Genomic DNA, 21,240 nt, shown 5'->3' with positions numbered 1-21,240 from the left:
AATAGATTTATTTTTCTCGAGTAACCTAGAATTATACCCGCTACTCGAATTTTGGGCTTCTGACGGACATCTTTTTGCAAAAAGAAGCTACCCGAAAAATGTGAGTCGCCCACGTATGACGTCACTGTCTCTCTCTCTCCAAGCCGTTTCGGAAAATCGTTCAAAACCCGTATATTGAATGCGCCCCCCTTGACAACGAAGGCCCCCACCTTCCATGAGCAGTGTTGGAAATAAGGCGGTGGCGTCGGTCAAAGACCAGTTTATTTTGGGCTATGACCAGTAAATTAAATAGAACCTGGGGGGTTCACTGGTCATAATGGCCAGTTTATTTTTAATTAAAAGTATAATTCTATACCGAAAAGAGAAAATGATAAAAGCGTTGCGCTCTCAGTTTCTCACAGCCAATGAAATTGCGGATTTTGACTCTTAAATTGAGCGTATTTCGTGGCATCTGGCAGTAATGCATTTGACGTTATTCCACTACAATCAGTTATATTCGTAGAACTAAATGCGAAACATCTAGATCAATCATTAAGTATATGTTTAAGAAAACAAGCATAGAAGACATTGCAATTTCTTTATGACTTTTAGAAGGAGTAAAACTGTTTTTATTCGAACAAGAAGATGATGAAATATTTTTTAAAGTTCCTTAAGACATGTGATAAATATCAAAGCTCTTTGGTTTGTGATAAATAAAACTCGTTATAGTTCCTTATCGCTATTAACAATTCACTTTCATAGGTAAAATAAAAGGGGGGGAGAGAGGTGGGGCAGAAAAGGGTGGTCATGACCAGTTATTTTATTTTCAAGTAGGGGGTATAGTGGTCACATTGACCAGTACTTTTAAAAAGCTTATTTCCAACACTGTCCATGAGCCAATCCTTTTCCTTTCCAAAATTCACCAAACACGGCCAACTTTAGCCAAAATAATTAGATGCTTCCATAAAACATCTTCAAAGAAATTACCAAGAAGTAATATCTCCGAGAGAAAGGAACTGCAAACTAATGTTTAGTTGGTGCTTGTTGAAATAACTTAAAAAGCGTTTAAAATTAACTATCCAAAATGATGGGTAATAAAATATTCTACGTGGGCGTTCAAAAGCCAACCTTTTTTTTTAATTTTCAGAAAATTCCATCAACCACTACCTATCGTGACGTCAGAACAGAAAGAAGTAAAATCAGTAACAATACAGTACTGTTAACATTATTTATTTATTTATTTATTTATTTATTTATTTATATAATTGCTCAATAAGCCTCAGGTGGGCTTTTGTTTGAGCATCGCTACAAAAAGACGCAAAACCAAAAAATTAAAAAAAAATTAAATAAAGGGAGAGACGAAAACAAATGAGTAAATTTGGAAATATTGGTTAAAAATCAAGTAACGCGAGAGGTATCTTTAAAATGAAAAAAGGCAGAGACGTGGCGGCGAAACGTGTGGCGATTGGGGATAGAAACAATCTCTTGGGGAAGGGAATTCCAATCATTAATCACACTACAGGAAAAATGATTTAGACGCTGAGCGGTACGAACTCGGGGCTTGGAGAGTTTGAGTGAGTGACCCCGAGTTTGGGAGGAACTAAGAGAGAAGAAAAAAAAATTTTGATTTAAGTTATTATAAAAAAAAATTGTGAAGCAAACAGAGATCATTAGCACGGTGTCGAAGATGTACCGGGTCGATGCGAAGGTACTGCAAGCGAGAGGCGGCAGGGAGAGACGAAATTTTGTGGGGAAGCTTAGCGAAGGCATTTTGAGATTTTTGGAGAGCAAGGATATCCGATTGGAGACGAGGGCGCCAGATTGGGGAACAGAAATCCAAGTGGGGGAGAATTAGGGAATTATATAGGGTACGAATTAGCCTAGGAGAGCGAAAGAAAATATTGCGACGGACAACACCAGTAATAGAGCGAATTTTCTTAGAAATTTTGTTAGTGTGACTCGAGAATTTCAGAGAAGGATCCATAATAATGCCTAAATCGCGTTCAGAGAGAGTGGTGTTAATTGGGGCATCCCTAATAAATTATGTGTGATTGGGGTTATTCCTTCCTAAGTGTAAGACGGAGCATTTGTCGGTGTTAAAAGATAACCCCTTAGAGTCGGCCCAGAGAACAACAGCGTTAAGGTTAGATTGAAGACACAGACAATCAGGAGAGGATTTTATACAATTAAATAATTTAGTGTCATCCGCAAAGAGCTCAATGAACGCATCACGGACAACATCAGGGAGGGAGTTAATTAAGACGTTAAACAGAAGGGGACCAAGGACAGAACCCTGGGGGACACCATAATGGACATCAGCCCAATCAGAGACTTCACCGCGAATCACAACACGCTGTTTACGAGAAGAAAGGTAATCCGCGAGCCAAGCAAGCGCATCACCACAAACACCGGCGTCTCGAAGGGCGGAAAGAATAGCGGCGTGGGGGAGGGAGTCGAACGCCTTTCTAAAATCCAGAAGAATTACGTCGACGGCGAAGCCCTGATCAAGCCAACTTGACCAACGATTAGAAGCAGACAGGAGGTTAGAGAGACAGGATCGTTTAGGTAGAAAGCCATGCTGGGCATTACTGAAAAATTTTGAGGAAGAGAGGAAGCTAAGCAGCTGTTCAAAAGCCAAGGTTTCAGACAATTTAGGAACCTGGTTTAAAACGCAAATGGGGCGAAAGTTAGATGGAAAATCGCGGGGACCCTTTTTGTGAATTGGAGTGACATTTGCCTCCTTCCAAGAAGGAGGCAACGAACAATTCGAGAAGGAGAATGAAATAAGAAGGTAAAGGGGAAAAACAAGGGAAGCGGCACAATTGCGTAATAAGAGTGGATGAATACCGTCGGAGCCCGGAGACTTGTCAATTTTTAGTTTCCCAAGTAGATGACTAATATCAGCTGGCGTACAGGTAAATTTGTCAAAAGTAGAGAGAGGGGCAGCGCAAGAAGGAGACGGGACATAGGGCAGAGGTTGAATAGCAGAGGCAAAATACTGATTAAAAACATTGGGGGCCTCCAAGGAAGAAGTCGTAGAGGAGCTATCAGATTTTTTAATTTCAATTATTTTATGGCGAGTAACGTGAAATCGATTGACGTGAGAATAGAAAGCTTTAGGGTTGACCTTTACGAGACTGGAAAGAGCTGCCTCAGATTTTCTCCTCAAATTACGCGAGTGATTAGTGTGGCCGTTGCGAGCCTTACGATAAGAGGCAACATGTCCAGAGATAATTGACTGGGAAGCGTGTCGTTTTTTAGATTGATTTAGGCGACACCAGGCAATAGATTTAGCTATTCTGCTTAAGGCAGAGCGGCGGTTAGAGTTATTATTACGCTGCTTCGGCTTACTAAATGGGATAAAGGACGAAATACCGGCAGTTAAGAGGGAACTGAAGGCAACCCAAGAGTCAGCGAGGGAATCACGGGAAAGCGTCAGAGACCAATCAATACGTGAAAGAAAGTCATTAAAAGCGTCATAGTTCCCTTTGTAAAAATTAGGTTTAGGCCTAAAAATGGGAGCCATACAAAGCAAGGCAAAATTGAAGAAAATAATACCGTGGTCACTAGTACCCAAAGGAGGAAAAAGAGAAGTGTTCGAAACCAGACCGGGGTCAGAGGAAAAAATTAAATCAAGAGTGTTGTCGCGACACAGTGCACCGCCAGATCTAGTTGGGAAATTAACAAACTGGGAGAGGGAGGAATCAGTTATTCAATCAAAAAAGAGTTTCGTTTGGGCACAGGCACCTACACGCGGAATATTATTAAGCCAGTCTATAGAGGGATAATTAAAGTCTCCTAAGAGTAATAAACTATAACGCTTCGCGTCACAATGAGAACAACGAGCAGAGATTAAAGAAATAACATACGCGTGGTTGTGATAATGAGCATTATTCGAACGATATATAACGCAAATAACAATAGTTAGATCGGAGGTTACGACCTGGACTGCGACAGATTCGACACCATAGAGATCAGTGCCCATTGAACAGTCAATAGCAACATCATGAAAGTTAAAAGGCCGAACCAATAGAGACTCTTGGATAAACAGCGCAACACCTCCATGAGGGCGACGAACACCCCCAATAGGGTCTTTAATACGATCGTGGCGCAACAGCGAGAAACCTGGTATGTTTAGTTCAGCGCGAGAAATGTCTTTGTTCCACCAAGTTTCGGTAATAGCGACAAGAGTTATTCCAAATTTTAGGATCAGCGAGTTCAGTTCATCAATTTTATAACCCGATAAACCACCAGCATTACAAAAGAGAGCATTAGAGACTCTAGGGGAAGTATCAGGGGGCAAACCTAAAACAGCGTCGGAGGTCCGATGGTATAAAGTGGACAGTTGGTCCGTTAAACATTTAACGTAGGTGGGTCGAGAAGGACGAAAGGCAACTAGGGGATAGTTCAAAGTTGAGTTGTCTGGAGTTCCGGGAGCAACGAGAGTTGGGGAACATCATGCACTGTATGAAGAGGCACCGTAGTAAGGAAATGATCCTGGCGAGTTCTGGAGTGGTGGTGGCTGAAAACGTTGGAAAGGTGCCGGCTGCAGAGTAGGGAACGTGAAATTCTGGGAGCTAACACGAAGAGGTGACGAAATTCCATGAGAGTGCGGTGGATGATGAGAAAATGACGCCTTTGGGACTGCACCGTTGGCAAGACTGGAAAGCGGACGCGAGGGAAGCGAGGGTTGGTTCCACTTTACAACATTGAAGTTACGAATAGTCCAGCCCTGCTCGCCGGCGTTGATCTTCGCGTTCAGTTCGTCTTTGGCCTTGATGAAACGTCGACGCTGAATTGGGGTAAAATCAGAGTGGGCAGCGAAGGGATACGAGTTGTCAGCCATGTGCTGCTGGCGGACGAAGGAAAAAACTTTCTCCTTGTGGTGAGGGAGCTCCAATACCACCTTGATGGGGTGAGGCCGAGAAGTAATTGGTGGAATCGTGCGACCAAGTCGGTATAGCCGGACGAAGCTATTAATACCACAGTGAGAGAGAAAGCTAGCGACGTCAGAATGATCACCAGCGGAAGAGGATTCCGGGAATCCGAAGATAATTACGTTGTGCCAGCGCGAAACGGCTGAGGCAGATTCACTGCAGGCAGTGTCAATGGCGGCAGAAATCGTGGATGAAGACTTGGAAATCATTTCAGCCACTTTGGTCTCGGAGCAAAATGTTGATTCCAGTTTTTTAAAAGTGTCTGAATCCCGTTGAGTTAGAACAGGAGTTAATTTGCATAAAACATCGTCAGCGATAGACGAGGCTTGTTGGTGAAGTAATGTAGTCAACGCAGCGTGGCGAGAGTCCAATTCATTCCTAACACTTGTAGTTTCGGCAGAGATCAAGACTGAGAGGTTATTGATTTCAGTCTTGTTGGAAATTTCAAATGCAGTAAATTTAGATTGGAGATCAACCACCGAGGAGTTACATCGGGAGATTTCATCACTAGTGCCGCGCAAAGTAGTTGCTAGTGCGAGGAGCCTGTTATTAGCAGATTGTTCGGAGTGGCGCAAGGATGCGTTATCCGATTTCAGGAGATCGAATTCTTTCTGGAGCGTAGATTGAGTATGCTCGATGGTACAAAACTTACAGGTAAAAGGAGTTGAGTCGTTTATATCCTCGAGCTTGATTTGGTTGAATAGCGGCGTATTCTCGAAGAGTACCCATCGACGACAAGCTTTACAACTAACCCAGTCAATACTACTGTCGATAACATCACGTTTAATGTATGGAGTTTGGAAGATCTTGGAAGCAGAGTCCGCCTGGACTCTACTGTTTTTGTCCTTGTCCTTGTCCTTGACCATGGCGAAGATCACCAAAAGAAGTCTTCCAAAAGATTTTATTTAATTTGTGTATCACTTTTGCAAAGCGAATGGAGTTCCCACCAATTCATAGAAGTATCAAAAACAAAATACCCTAACCCTAACTTTAATTAAAGAAAAATACTTGTAAATAAATATGCTAGGCCTAACATATATAGATTAGCTAAGCCTAACTCTTAAAAAAAAGAGAAATTTAAAACCAAATTTGAAAAACGGCGCGAGAAAAAAAAATCATGCGACTGCGCGTGTCAAAACTTACGGCTTTTTTATAGTAATCGCCAAACCAAAGACTAAATAGCTTAATAATTATAGTCTAGTCTAAATTATACCAATCTTGGTCTAGACTCTAGACTTTGTGCCAAACAAATGCCACAAAAATGGCTTATGTCTAGCTTTGTTGGAAAACCACGCCCCAAAGCCAAGATCGCGCCAAATAATCCGTTTAAAATGGAAGGTTGTGATTTACGAAAAGTTTAAATAAATAATTGTTTCAAGTCTCGATTAGACTCGATATTTTATATTTCAAGATAAACAACGATGGAAGTTAAATGGTTAGGCATTGACGTTTTTAGGAAAAAAAATGTGGGGCTTAAATATATGTTTACACCCTGAATTGGTTGCTGAGCTGGGCTTAAACGTTCAACCATGTGGGAGGTGGTATGTAAATTGATTCATAAGCTAAGGTACATAAAATCAACAATGATTTGATTTTTAATTTTAGACAACGAAGCCTAGCAGTTATGGGGAAAAAATTCAAGACTTTCAAGTCTACAACCTTTTGGGTAAAGGAGGATTTGGCAATGTTTACAAAGCAAAATCACTGCTTAACGAACAAATGGTTGCAATCAAAATCATCAATAAAGAGAGTATGAGAGCTGCGGGCATGATAAACAGAGTGCAACAAGAAGTGGGAATTCATTCCAGGTTGAAACATCCATCAATTCTAGAACTGTACAACTTCTTTGAAGATAATTCTTGTGTTTATTTAATTTTGGAATTGTGTGAACGGGGAGAAATTCAAAACTATCTCAAAACTAAAGGTCCTATTTCTGAGACAGAAGCTTGCCAGTATCTAACGCAGATAGTACAAGGAATCTTATATTTGCATTCTCACAATATAATTCATCGCGACTTGTCCTTGACCAACATGCTTTTAACGGATGATATGAAAGTAAAAATTGCGGATTTTGGCTTGGCAACTCAACTGACACAACCAAATGAAAAACATATGACAATGTGTGGAACTCCAAATTATATCTCACCTGAAGTAGCTAGTAGAAGTTCTCACGGACTAGAATCTGACGTGTGGAGTTTGGGCTGCATGTTGTACTCTTTTCTGGTTGGGAGACCACCTTTTGATACTGAAGCTGTTCGTAGCACACTGAGTAGAGTTCTTAAAGCTGATTATCACATACCAGCTCACATTTCACCTATAGCTGCTGATCTCATCAACTCACTTTTAAAGAAAAACCCAAAAGATCGTTTGAAGTTGAAAGATATTTTGCAACATCCTTTCATGTCATTTTCGAGAATGTACAACTGCCATTTTCCAACGCCTCCCGAATCAGATTATTCAGTTGATAGTGGAATGGGGTTAACTGTATCTTCAAAAAGCACAAAATCAAGTCACAATTCGACGCAACAACCCAGCAATTTAACTCCTATTTTCTCTGGTGTATCACTACACGATCAACAACAATCATTAAGCTTTCATTTGAGAACTGAGAAAGAAAAATCTGAGAATTATAAATGCAGTTCTTGCAGTCACAACTGGCAACAGTGTAATAGCAAATGTGTGCATTTTGCAGATTGTAAATGTAGAACTGTAGAATGTCCAATTCAATCGGGACCTATACCTCAAGATAAATACGAAAGCAAGAGAAGCTCAGAAAAAAAGTGGCTTTCAGGGAAAAATTCTCTGCAAGATATAACATCCCCATTAAAATCTGTTAGGTTAAAAGCAACCAGACAACGAACTAAAAACGCTATTGTAAATATTTTGGAGAACGGAGATGTCTCGCTGGAATTTGTCAAATTATATAATGGCCTGGAGAAAATTGTAGATTTTTGCCATATTTCTAATGATGGACTGCAAATCTGTATTTATCAACCAAATAAAGCAGCGGAACCATTAGTATCAGAAACCATTGCTTTCAAGCCTTCCCCCGAAGAAAGTTATTATTTCTCATATGAATCTCTACCACAGAAGTATTGGAAGAAATACGTTTACGGGGCGCGATTTGTGAAACTTGTCAGAGCCAAAACGCCCAAAATAACGTTTTATAGTAGCCGAGCAAAATGTATGTTGATGGAAAATGGACCTCCAGATGCTGATTTTGAAGCTCATTATTACGCTGGAGGAAAAATAACTTGTTCTGATAGTATTATTAAATTAACCCAAGCGACAGGAACGTCTTGCTCAATTACGTCTCTAAATGGAACACCTTTAAACGCAGAAGCTACGGCAATGTTATTGCATTTTCAAGAATGTCACAAACAATGTTTAAGCATGGAAAAAGCCCTGAGTTTGGTGGAAAAAGCATCGGGTGTTACGTGCTTCCCCATAATTTCAGGTAGAAAGCCAAATTCCATTAAAGTGCCTTTGACAGAACGCAAAGTTACACCCAACTTAGAGTGCGATAATTTTATACGACAACCCCCTGACAAAGAATTTGCAAATTCTCAAATTCATGAAAATGAATCAACGGAAGAGCCATGGTTATGTAGGCAGCGCGAAGAAATTGATTTTATCGATAGAAAAACACATTCCCTTGATACTCAGTCTTATGGTATCCTCAATCATGGACAGAAAAGAGCATCAAATGATACCATACGCAGCGTAACTATACCTGGAATTGGCTGGGCTGCCCAAATGAAAAATGGGGATATGAAAATTATTTTCAATGACCAATCGCATCTCATCATACCTCCAACTTCTTTGGAAGTTCAATACACAGACTCTACTGGTTGGAGTCAACGTTTTCATCAAAAAGAGCCATTGCCTTCATCTGTGAAAGAAAAGCTATCCTATCTTCCAGTAATAGTTGAAAAACTGCTTAAAAATAGTCTAAGTACTACCAATGCAGAGTCTAGATTCTCGGTTAGTTAGCGTTATCTTTTCAAACAGGATTTGTAAATATAAGGAGATTTTTAGATTTGAAAATTTTAAATAAAAATTATATTTTTTTTAAAAGATCAATATTGTATTTTAAACTTGAAAATTTTTAATTTGTTTAAACTGCATTTTTACTTAAAAAATAAATGGTTATATAAATATTAAGTAGTATTTTGTTTGATAATACCATGAATGTATTCATTTTAATGAATAAATTCATGATAATACGCATAGATGGCGATAGTGAGTTAGTTTTGGGGATTTGAAGAGGCTTTTTCAAATCTTATAAATCCACGACAAAGTCATGATAACGTAAGTTAATAATTTTATATTACACATTTTTAATTTTCATTAACCATTTCTAGAATGACCGCCCATTTATTGTGGATTTCAAATTAAGTCCTAGGGATAACGTGATAATATTTTTGTAAGTTGCGTATTTTAGTCGCTAGAGGAGCTAATCGATTTGGGTATGATGTCCGTTCTACATCATTTCACACAATATCATAGCGAAACTAATTTTAAGAAATTATAAAATTTTGAAAATTTTACAATAGTTGCATGACAGATTCTGTGTTTATTATTTAGTCGTTTAAACGTTATGGTCATTTATTATTTTGAAACATAACCGGAAGTTTATTCTTAAATATTATTTGAAATAAATTCATTACCTTCCGATTAAACTAAAGTAAAAAATTGTCTGATTTCAAAATATGGCCAAGGAAAAGTCAGGGAATTTCAATTGGAAGATATTATGGCAACCCTGCTTAATTAAAGACGGCAACTAAGCTTAGAGGGATCTGCAAAAAAACGCGTCTACCGTTTTAAAGATTTCCGCTAAGAGTGCAGATAATAAGCTAGACGATAGAAATATCCCAGAACCGAATTTTTTGCGTCGTCCCACCTGGCAAAGGAGCGGCGACAAACCAATGAAACTTAGACTATTTCGAGGAGTTACCAATCGCGTCAGAGGGATTTTTATCTACGCTAGACTGCAGCACGGGGAGGGATGGGTCTTGAAAGATAAAAGATGAATTTAACTCCCCAAGATAAGCCCAGTTTCTGAATTCTGTCACAAAGCTAAAGGGGGGGGGGGGGGAGACAAACATTTCTAACGTCGAAAACTTTGAGGGGAGTTTATCTTTTACAGTTTGTTTAAAGAATTCGTGGTTGGGGTGGCCCTGTTGGAGTTCCTCCTATTAAGATACCGTCTTAAGCGTAAAAGTGGACTCCCGAGGTTCATTGATGACAGGAGAGACGTTAGTTGAAGTTCCATAAACTTAAACTATCCTGGTGTCGGTGTCTTTCGGTGGATTACTTAAAAGGATACAAATTTAAGAATACATTGGAATTTTAGATTAATCATGCGACTTTATGTCGGGAATGTGTACATTTTGTGTTCTGTGGTTTTGATGTCATATTCGGTATTTGGCGCCAGAGGAAGACACGGTGGACGAGGAGGTAGGGTTTTCTTTTAAATTATTTATTTTAAAAGTAGTACAGTTATAGGTGGACATCCTTAATTTACAAATAGCACATATCTTCTAAATTTACGGAGGTTGTCACCGCGATACTATGGTGGCAGTTTTAAGCGTGGGTTCTGGAATCGGTTTCTCATCTTTCATTTTATATTTGAGATTACATTACTAGCACGATCATAAATAAATAAATAAAGGAAAGAGCAGACGCTTCTTTTTAATTTATTTACTTAATAGTTTTGGATATTCCTCAAATTGAGGTTCAGTTGACGAAATTAAGATTTTAGGCCGGAAAATATTAGCTTTGCATTTTTTTTAAATTATCCTCTTTCCCAAATTTACTTATTTACACTTTACTTTAGAAACATAAGTATGACACTGACATATCGGGTAATGATAGTTTGTCGTAGAGTGGATTGCGTAATCGTAAATTTTGCAAGATAAAACTCGGGTTAATAAAATCAATTTTATGTCCCGATTCGATCATTCATCATCATTTCGGCGAAGTAGTAATCATTTTTACCTTTAATAGCGTTTCAATTTTCAATAAGGACCCGCCAAACGGGTTTTGCGGCGCCCGGGAAGTCTCAAAGACTTAGCTACTCACTAAGAGATGTCAGCCCTTAGACGCGTTATAATTTATGTTGTCATTGTCGAAACAGACTATCGTCAAACAAATTAGCATTTGGGTAATAGAAAGTGTCATACGTATATCATTCTTAATAGATTTGTTAATCGTACATCTGGTGCGTTTGTCATAATCAAAGGAGATGTAGATAAGAATTGAACGCGTTTGTTTGTCGTAGAATAATACGTAAATTTGTCTGAGTCTTTTTATAACGTTCGCTAATGCAACAAAATAACATTTGTACGAAGAATTGATTCAAGCACCAAGACTATGTCAAGCCTAGGGCTGTGCGATTAGTGGTTTTAGGCAATCAATGTTCTTTTAATCGAGTAATATTGAAGTCGAGTCGAGTTATCGGGTGCTTGATTAAGGGGAAACTTTCTCTTATTCAAGTCGAGTAACTAAAAATAAACCTTGAGTAATATTTTTAACGAGTCGGGGTATCGAGTATTTGATTAGGAGCTGGTTTTATTTAAGAAATTATGAAATGAAATTTAAAAGGAATATAAAGTAACTTTCAATGTTGAAAAATATTCCTTTAATTTAAATGAACCACAGTTTCCACAACTTTGTAGATCCGTTTATTGCCCCGAAAAAATTGTTAAAACTTTTTTTTTAGTGTGTTTGTGTTTCCTCGTGACGCAATAACGTAGGCTAGAATTATGCAATTATACGCAATTTTCTCAATTCATCAATGATTTACCTTTACTTACCGTACCGTTTTGGGTGTAATTCTTAAAAACGCAAAATAAATATTTATGTGCAGATAGACGCATCTAAAATATTTTGATTTGCACAAAATAGAGAACACGATTTTAGAAAAATATTGACGCATTCACATATTGCCTACAGGGAAATATTCAAAAAGGGGCGAAATCCACTCGAGGTACCTTCCTATTTAATAATGTTTGAGGTAGATGGCGACACTATAAAGTTTATTAAAAATAAACCTTTTTAAAATGTTATTAATTAATTACTAAATTATAGTACTTTATTATATATATAATTTTTGTAATTTAAATTAACAATTAATTTTAACCGTAGTTAACACTCTTCGCCATAGATGGCACTATAATACGATTTTAAACTATCCAATCAGGGAAGATAATTTTGTATTTTAAATCTCGACAAAACCGTTCTCCACTAAAACTGAAAACTTTCAACCAATCGTTGAAAATCAAAATTATGACGTCATGTTGTTATCAGAGCGCCATCTACTAAGAAATAACGCCATCACCACGTTACCTCAAATGAATTTTACCCCTTTAAAGTCGTCTTTGCCCGCTATAAATTGTAAATCGATCTATTGATAAGCTTCACCGTTGTTAAATAAATCATTTTCATTATCATTAAATTTGGATCGATTCGTACGATACATATTAACTCGATTTAATAGCTGTATCATAGATCTAACTAAATCATATTTATAAGAAAAATATCAACAAATAATTTCGGTAATATTAGGATCAAGGCCAGCTCGCCCCTTTTTCTCGAATCGTATTTTAGAAATTGTGTTTTAATTTCTTCATTCAATTCAATAATAATAAATCTAAGCGAATCATTACGCCCTTGTCAGTGAACCGTAAATGAAAATCACCATTAGTAATTGTTTCAAAGAGTGGAAAACCAGTACAATAAAAAGCTTATATTTTATCCAAAAGATTTTCTATATCAGATTTAGAGTAATAAAAGATAGTTTTACAGCGCAAACAAATCCTCTAGTTACAAGAATAAAAGATCGTTTTGTACAGCGCGCAATGCTTTATCATATTTAGCAAATCTTTTTCCTATTTCTCGGTCGGGGAGCGGTAAGCGGCGAATGTTATATTTTTTCCCCGAGAGCAAAACCAACAAGAAATGAAAATGAACTAGAGGATTCCGATAAGAGCAGAATTGAATGTAGGTGTACGCGTGTGGCAAGCGACCCTTCAAAAAGTAAAAAACAAAAGTGGTACTCGACGTTATTGCCCAGATAAGCGCCTAAATCGAAGTTCTCTACGTTTTAATAGATTACTAAACGGCAATTTACAGCGCCAAACGATATAGATAAAGTTTCCATCTTACTCTTTAAACAATCGTAGAAGCTCTACATGCCAAAAGTAACGTAACAAACATAAGTATGACAAAGTTTAATTACACGAAAAGGTAGAAAAGTCCATAATAAAAAGGGGGCAAAAAAGCCATAACCTGACAAATTAAAACAAATGGTAAAACTTACGAAATACTTCGACCAATAGGTCTTCGAGGATATGAGTGAAACTCGGACTAAATAGATCTTCGAGTCGAAAACAAATAAAAATTGAATTAAAATAGCCAGAATTTTAGTGTTGTAAGTCGGAAAACTTTCCTAAATTTTCCGAAAAAAATAAAAAAAAGTTTTCATTCCATAATTAGTCTAATATTGTTTGCAAATTTAAATAGAGCGACATTTTCGCCTAATTTTTTCGAATATTAAAGTACAACTAAACCTCTAGACTAACTTTAAACTGATTAACAATGTAACACTATTAATGTTTTGTAGTATGTTTACTCATATTAGATATTTTAAATCGACAAAAAGTTTAAAAAAAAATTAAAAACCCTTAAAATTTTTCCGCATTTTTGTTTTCCGGAAAATTAACAACACTACAGAATTTCCTATGGTAGACCACTTTTGCCCTATTTGGAGCTCATCAGTACCGCGCAGGGAATCTGGCTTGCGACTTATTCTGGAATTTTCTACTCTTTCGCATAATTTAACTGCATTATAGTCCATAGGTGGTTTTTATTAACTATAAGTATGATATAGCACGATATCGGCAAAAGTGATGAAATAGACCACTTGAACTATAAGGTCTATGCAAGAGCGTGGATTGAAGATAAATTCTTAGTACGTAATTAGTATCTGTTTTCACAAAACTATCTTAGATGGCGCTATAGGTGGCGTATTACCAAAAGTGTGCTCTAGGCTGCTCAGTAACAAATATCTAACAGCAACGCTTTCTCGAGCATCGTTACCTATCAGTTCCAAAGACAAGTAAAAACCTATATATCCTATATTTTCCTATAATTCTGAAATGGTCCTATAAAATCCTATAAATCCATTTTATATCCTATTTTTCCTTTATTTTTAGCATATTCTGTAAAATTTCAACTGATATTTTAAAATATTTACACACCAACAAGAATATATTTAATTTGTCATTTTCTCGTAAAGCGAACTTGGAGCAAATTCGAAAAATTTGAATTTTATTTTCTGATCGGTCTTAAATTGTTACGATTCCATTTAAACACACGCTATAAAACTTACGTATTTCTATATTTTAAAACTCGTTTAAATTGGTAAGTTAGTCCTATAATTATCCTATAATTTTGAAATTTTTATCGTATAAATCCTATATATTTTTAGCACTGTTAGCTGGGGGGCCTGATATGGTCATTGGTGAACAAAACTATTAGTTAGAAAAAATCGGGTTGGGGGAATAATACGTGGCATAGAGTGGTCGGACATCGGGCAAAATCCCGTAGAAAGTTTTTTTAAAAAATCCACAAATTTAAAATCAAAGAATTTCCTTTTCATAGACTTTATATGTAAAATCCTTAAAAAAAAATCCTGGTTTTGTTAAAATTTCAAAATCCCGTAGCACAAAATGCAAATGTCCGACCCCTGCCGTGACATACTTATTTTATACGTTACTTATGGTTCCATAACACTTCTGTCACCATTCAATAAAACTAATCGTCTGGCTTCTCGACTGATAGCCAGATCCGAACAAAAACATACAACGATAATCGAACGTACGGTTTTAGTTTCTTTGGAACAAATTAGCTCGGGCAGTACCATAAGTCTATAATATTGTTCCATAAGTGTGTCACTTTGGGGAATATTTTACAGAGAACTAGTAATGAAGTGACGTCATTACAAGAAGAAAATCTCCCCTTAACGAGGCGCTGTCAAAGGCTACGTTTGATTAGCAAGCGGACGCAAAACGGTGACGAAGCCCGTAATGCAGTCTGTCTTGTGAATAGCTCTCAGTAAAACTTTTGCATGTGAAGAATAGGAAGTGACACACTTATGTAACACTATTATACACTCATGATATTAGGGATAGGTAATTAATGTTACTAAATTTAAAATAAATCAAATAAACCAATGTAAGAGCCCACTGCTTCGTTATTTGTTCTCAGCTAACCCAATCTGTTCTTGGTGTGGTTAGAAATCGCATAAGTCTACATATTTCAATGTTTTTAGTTGAACTTTCTGCTGTTGCGCAGAGAGAATTTTGAACGACCAGACAACTTTCATATTTAAGTTTAAATATATATTCAATTTAAAACTCGGTCGCTAGGCGCCAAAACCTTTGACCAAAATTGAAACTACGCACCCTCCAAATTATATAGCCGATCTTTTAGTGCAATTTTCGGTTTTTTTAGAACAACTTATGGTGTCGGCCTTAGACACCAAAAAATTATTCAATTGCAGTACTTTATTTTTTGGCACTGTTAATCATCCAAAAATCTATTTATAGGCTTATTTAAGCAGAATTAATAAAGTTAACGAAAAAAATAATGGATTTAAGTGTGTGAATAAAATATAAAAGTAATTTCATTTGAGAAAGTGAACGAAAATAGAACAGTCGCTGAAAAATATAACTGGCAACACGAGAAAGCCATCAGAGCCCGTAAGTCGCCGGCCATTAGAATTAAATGATTGCGCCCGAAATTAAATTTTCAAGATGAAATTTTGCCTCGTTAGTGATAAAGGGGGGGGGCAGCGGCTAATGGTGGTTTCCCCCCTCGCTGCTAATTGTATCAGAAACGAAAGTGGAGGGACAGACACGGGGTTTAGGAATATTATTGTCTTTTAGCTCACCCCAGAGAGGTCGCGCAACGAGCGATTCCCCGCCTTATGTACACACTGACACTAGTGGTGCCCTCTGGTTGGGGAGGCCCCAACTACAATTACGATAAAAGCTCAGAAATTAAATTAACGATATAGTGGCGTACAGCGCGTTTCACTGTCAAGATGGATTTGGGGAACTTTGCTAAGTGCTGTTGACCAACGAGGGCCCGGGGCCAGTTGAGCGGATTTTATACTTGTAACGAGATTTATCTTAATTAAACCGAATTATCATTAGTTCAGTATAATAACAAGAGGGAACCACGGGGGTATTCGTAATGTTACAATTCGTATCCCGGTTTCATTATTCGTGTTTGGATTGTACATTTTACAAATCATAAAAGTTCGTCAAAATTGCTTCACTTACAAGGAGACTACCCGAGGTGTAACTCACCGATTTTGTTTAAATTCAGGGATTAAGTAGACCTTCACGTAACTTAAAAAACCCCAAAGGGAAAAAATGCGATGGGCTTTAGTTTTACCATGGCAACCGAAAACGTTTTTGACATCTAAAATATTATATTTCTCTATGTAAATTAACATAGGAAAATCGAAGATTCTAAGGGTCCCCCGTTATGAAATTATTCAAATTTTTTCTTAAACCAATTTGGTTAATTTTGGGTAAATATCAAATTTGATATTTACCCACAAATTGATATTTACCCACAATTAACCACCTTTGTTTAAAAAAATTTGAATAATTTAGGAATCTTAAATTTTCCTATGTTAATTTACATTAGTTGTCAAAAACGTTTTCGGTTGCCATGGTAAAACTAAAGCCCATCGCATTTTTTCCCTTTGGGGTTTTTTAAGTTACGTGAAGGTCTACTTAATCCCTGAATTTAAAGAAAATCGGTGAGTTACACCTCGGGTAGTCTCCTTGTTAGTATTACCAAAAGTATATAATATTTATCTAGTTGAGACTATGAAAATGGGACATAAACCTTCGTAGGTTCGATGCACTTTAATAATAATCAGCTAGGCACCACCTTAGGCCCAAATCATCTTGTGACATTTTACGCCTTAGGCAGGCGGCCGGGTTACAATGCGTAGGAGGGTGGTAGCAAGCCCTTCATGCCAACAGCCTCCTACACTAACTATTACCGTTAACCTCAACAAGATTTTATGGAAAGGGGAAACCGATGAGCTCGGGGGAAAACCCCTTTAACCAGTGGGGAGAGAACTTGCAAACTCTACGCAGAGTGGTTCCAAGTTTTCACCCAGTGCCACGAGCTGGAAGGCGAAAGTGCTAACCACTCCGCCACCCCAGTGAGACTGAACTTTACAGTTAGATGGAAATTTTTTAAAGGGGGTACCCTTAAAATTGGTCAGATTCCCATGTTATTTTCAATGGGAAAATTTTCATTTGGTGTTGTCAAAAATATTTTTGGTTGCCATGATAAAACGGTTGTCTATGGAGACATTTCCCTTTAGGGTTTTTCAAGATACATGAAGGTCTACCAAACCCCCGAGTTTGAACAAAATCGGTGCGTTACACCTCGGGTCGTCTCCTTGTAAGTAGTGATATTTGCTTATTTGTAAACTATACTTTTCCTATGTTAGAGTTTTAGTAAATCACTGTATCGTAATTTTTTCTTCCAAAATGTTGTTTTGAAAAAGTCAGCGGCAACATGCGAAGCTACATATTTCAATCAAATAACATCAGCAGTATAATGGGAATGAATATTTATCGCTATGAGATATATTATGTGCTTCTGTTATAACAACGAAAACACTAGCGGGATTCGGCGTCGTTTTGAGTTAGCTCTCTCTCTCGCGTCTCATGTGGCTTTTGAGATCCCCTAGAGCCTGCCAAAGTTCGAGATTGATTCTTATAGCCTAGATGGAAACTTATCATAAGATACATTTTACATACTTTTGATAGATATGGCATAATTTAATAATATAAAAATAAACTTAAAAATAATTTGTACTAGCGTATAAACTTCTGGTCATAATTTTGACTAGCGTATAAACTTCTGGTCATACTTTTGACTAGCGTATAAACTTCTGATCATACTTTATACTAGCATATAAACTTCTGGTCATACTTTAGACTAGCATATAAACTTCTGGTCATACTTTAGACTAGCATATAAACTTCTGGCCATACTTTTGACTAGCGTATAAACTTCTGATCATAAGTTTGACTAGTTTCTAAACTTCTGTTCATACTTTGACTAGTTTCTAAACTTCTGTTCATACTTTGACTAGTTTCTAAACTTCTGGTCATACTTTGACTAGTTTCTAAACTTCTGGTCATACTTTAACTAGTTTCTAAACTTCTGGTCATACTTTAACTAGTTTCTAAACTTCTGGTCATACTTTGACAAGTTTCTAAACTTCTGGTCATACGTTTGACTAGCGTATAAACCTTTGGTCATACTTTGACTAGTTTCTAAACTTCTGGTCATACTTTGACTAGTTTCTAAACTTCTGGTCATACTTTTGAACTAGCGTATAAACATCTGGTCACACCTTTGACTATTGTAAAAAAGTATGGTCATACTTTTGTCTAGTGTAAAAACTTTATCTAGCTACGGCCCTGCTATTACTTCGCTTAAAGATGTAAAATGTAAAGATTACACTACGTAAGGATATTTACACGTTAATAAACCCTATTTCCCCGATGAAATAGTATTACAAAATCAATATAATATGACGGTTTTCAGTTCGCACTATTTTGTCTTCCCAAACATTATTTAGAAAATCAACGGTAGCTTGCGAATGAATAACATTACCTGTAAATTACCCTACCTGAATATATTCGCTAATGTTTCGAGCGAGTAATCATAAGTATGACACTTCCTATTCTTACAATGCTAAGTTCTTTAATGATAGTCTGTTTCACCAATGACCATATAAATTATTATGTGTCTAAGGACGGACAAAAAATTGACAATAGAATTTACGATTATATTAGTTAGTTATTTTCAAATTTGATACTTGGCAAGGACTCTAAATACTGTTTAAATTTACTTTTTTACTATGGTTACCTCGATTTGTTTACTAACTCCCTTTTTACCTATCACACGAGCCCAAACCTTAATGTTCGTGTTTCCCTGCTGCTTGGTTATGCGCTTGTTGCAGCCTAGTAGGCCACACTTTGAAGCTCTCTGGCGCTCTTTTAACTTATCGTAGGAAAATGGGAAAAAACAGGCATACTTCTCAACTCACCCCTACAACTCCTTTAAATTTTTGCATAACATTTTGAAACACCCTGTATAGAAAATAAAATGACCTATAAATTAGGTTTTAAAAGTCTTCAAAAGTAGACGAAAATCTGTATGGAGGAGCGGACTTCGAAACGGCGAAATTCGGTCGTATAAAATACGAGTCTGTCGTATTGGCCCATAAATACATTGACACTATTTATGATTCCCCTTTTTCTGGCTTTTGAATAATGGATCCGAAAGACAGTCCTTTCTTCTCATACCAAATCCACCGTGGCTCAAAGAATATAAAATATATATTCTCGGTAAAGAAGTTCGTAGGGAGAAAAATCTTCGCACTCAGTCACCCTCGGAGTTGGACCGCCTTACAGTACTTTTCCAAGCGCCAAATACCTTTTCTCAAAAATAAATGGCTTATTGCTATGTATTATAATATACGACCAAAGAAACGTACGGGCTTTTCAACGGATGAAAAGTTTTTTGATTAGAAAAATATTCAAATTTTAGGGTTTTATAAAAATGGCCAACGTTTCGCATTTTCTATGGCCATTTTCCTGAACTTTACCGTGCCTAGAGTTTTAGTATTTACCGCGTTTCTAAGAGAAACCCATAGATGGAGACAGTGCTGAGGGTTAAAGAAAGCCTATCATTAGCGGTGCTGAAATTTTTAACACGTAGTTTACAAAATGTGGACATTTCAAAAATAATTTTGAGCCCAAAGATAAACCCGTCATATTTTTTGTGATACCTTCAATGAATTTCAAGAAATTGTGAAAAATCCAGGTAGACTGAGGTAGGCTGTTGCCTACAGATTATGTTCCTTTGAGGCCCTTGGCCTAATTTTTTCATCAGGCTTTTTTGAGAAAAAGGATTTTATATTTATTTATTGCGGTGTAATTTTTGAGTTCCCCCCGAGACAACGAAGCCACTGTGCCTACCCTTAGCGTCATTACTGTTCAATATACAAAATATTTCAACTGTAGAAAATATAACCGGTAAAATTATATAAGAAATTTAACCTAAGTTGTAATTTGCTATCTTAGCAGACGAAATTTTGAAATTACACTACCAAAATCTCCAGCTTCGTTTCCTGAACCGTCACTTAGCAGACGACAATTTCAGTACCACCATTTATCAGATGACAATTTCCGAAACGTCATTTAGCAGATGACAATTTCCGAACCACCATTTAGCAGACGACAGATTTCAAACCGCCAATTAGCAGACGACAGTTTCTGAACCACCATTTAGCAGACGACAGTTTCCGAACCGCCAATTAGCAGACGACAGATTTCAAACCGCCAATTATCAGACGACAGTTTCCGAACCACCATTTAGCAGACGACAGTTTCCGAACCACCATTTAGCAGACGACAGTTTCCGAACCACCATTTAGCAGACGACAGATTTCAAACCGCCAATTATCAGACGACAGTTTCCGAACCACCATTTAGCAGACGACAGTTTCCGAACCACCATTTAGCAGACGACAGATTTCAAACCGCCAATTAGCAGACGACAGTTTCCGAACCACCATTTAGCAGACGACAGTTTCCGAACCACCATTTAGCAGACGACAGTTTCCGAACCGCCAATTAGCAGACGACAGTTTCCGAACCACCATTTAGCAGACGACAGTTTCCGAACCACCATTTAGCAGACGACAGTTTCCGGACCACCATTTAGCAGACGACAGATTTCAAACCACCATTTAGCAGACGACAGTTTCCGAACCACCATATAGCAGACGACAGTTTCCGAACCACCATTTAGCAGACGACAGTTTCCGAACCACTTCTTAGCAGACGACAGTTTCCGAACCACTACTTAGCAGACGACAGTTTCCAAACCCCCATTTAGCAGACGACAGTTTCCAAACCCCCATTTAGCAGACGACAGATTCCGAACCACCATTTAGCAGACGACAGATTCCGAACCGCCATTTAGCAGACGACAGATTCCAAACCGCCATTTAGCAGACGACAGTTTCGAGGATTTAGATGGTTCGGCAATGAATCTATGGATGGCGCCACGTCGTTTTCGGTTGTCACGCGCTAGTCGCTATATGACAGGCAGTGAGTTCGGTAAACACACAAAACAAGGCACCGTGTTTGTGTATTTTTACCGATTTCATACAACAAAACCAAATCGATTCGTTCCGACCGAG

At 37.4% G+C, this 21,240-nt stretch overlaps 2 protein-coding genes across 2 annotated transcripts in view; both read left to right on the top strand.

The window, feature by feature from the left end:
* Window positions 1-6,180: 6,180 nt before the first annotated feature.
* SAK (polo like kinase SAK) lies at window positions 6,181-8,941 on the top strand. The gene is made up of 2 exons (XM_090158844.1): window positions 6,181-6,457; window positions 6,522-8,941. Exons 1-2 carry the CDS (start codon window positions 6,446-6,448, stop codon window positions 8,907-8,909), a joined length of 2,400 nt encoding a protein of 799 aa, XP_090014970.1. The 5' UTR covers window positions 6,181-6,445; the 3' UTR covers window positions 8,910-8,941.
* Window positions 8,942-10,264: 1,323 nt separating this feature from the next.
* The window catches only part of unc-5 (netrin receptor unc-5), a 195,076-nt gene continuing 184,100 nt past the window's right edge, over window positions 10,265-21,240 (top strand). Inside the window, exon 1 of the mRNA XM_090159043.1 lies at window positions 10,265-10,376. Coding sequence (XP_090015169.1) covers window positions 10,280-10,376 — 97 coding nt within the window. The 5' untranslated portion in view covers window positions 10,265-10,279. The remainder of the gene's footprint in view (window positions 10,377-21,240) is intronic.

The sequence above is a fragment of the Leiobunum rupestre genome, chromosome 9, assembly GCF_980474605.1.
Source record: "Leiobunum rupestre chromosome 9, qqLeiRupe1.1.hap1, whole genome shotgun sequence".
NCBI lineage: Eukaryota > Metazoa > Arthropoda > Arachnida > Opiliones > Sclerosomatidae > Leiobunum > Leiobunum rupestre.
Note: the sequence above shows the minus strand (reverse complement) of the source record. Positions and strands in the feature narration are given on the sequence as shown.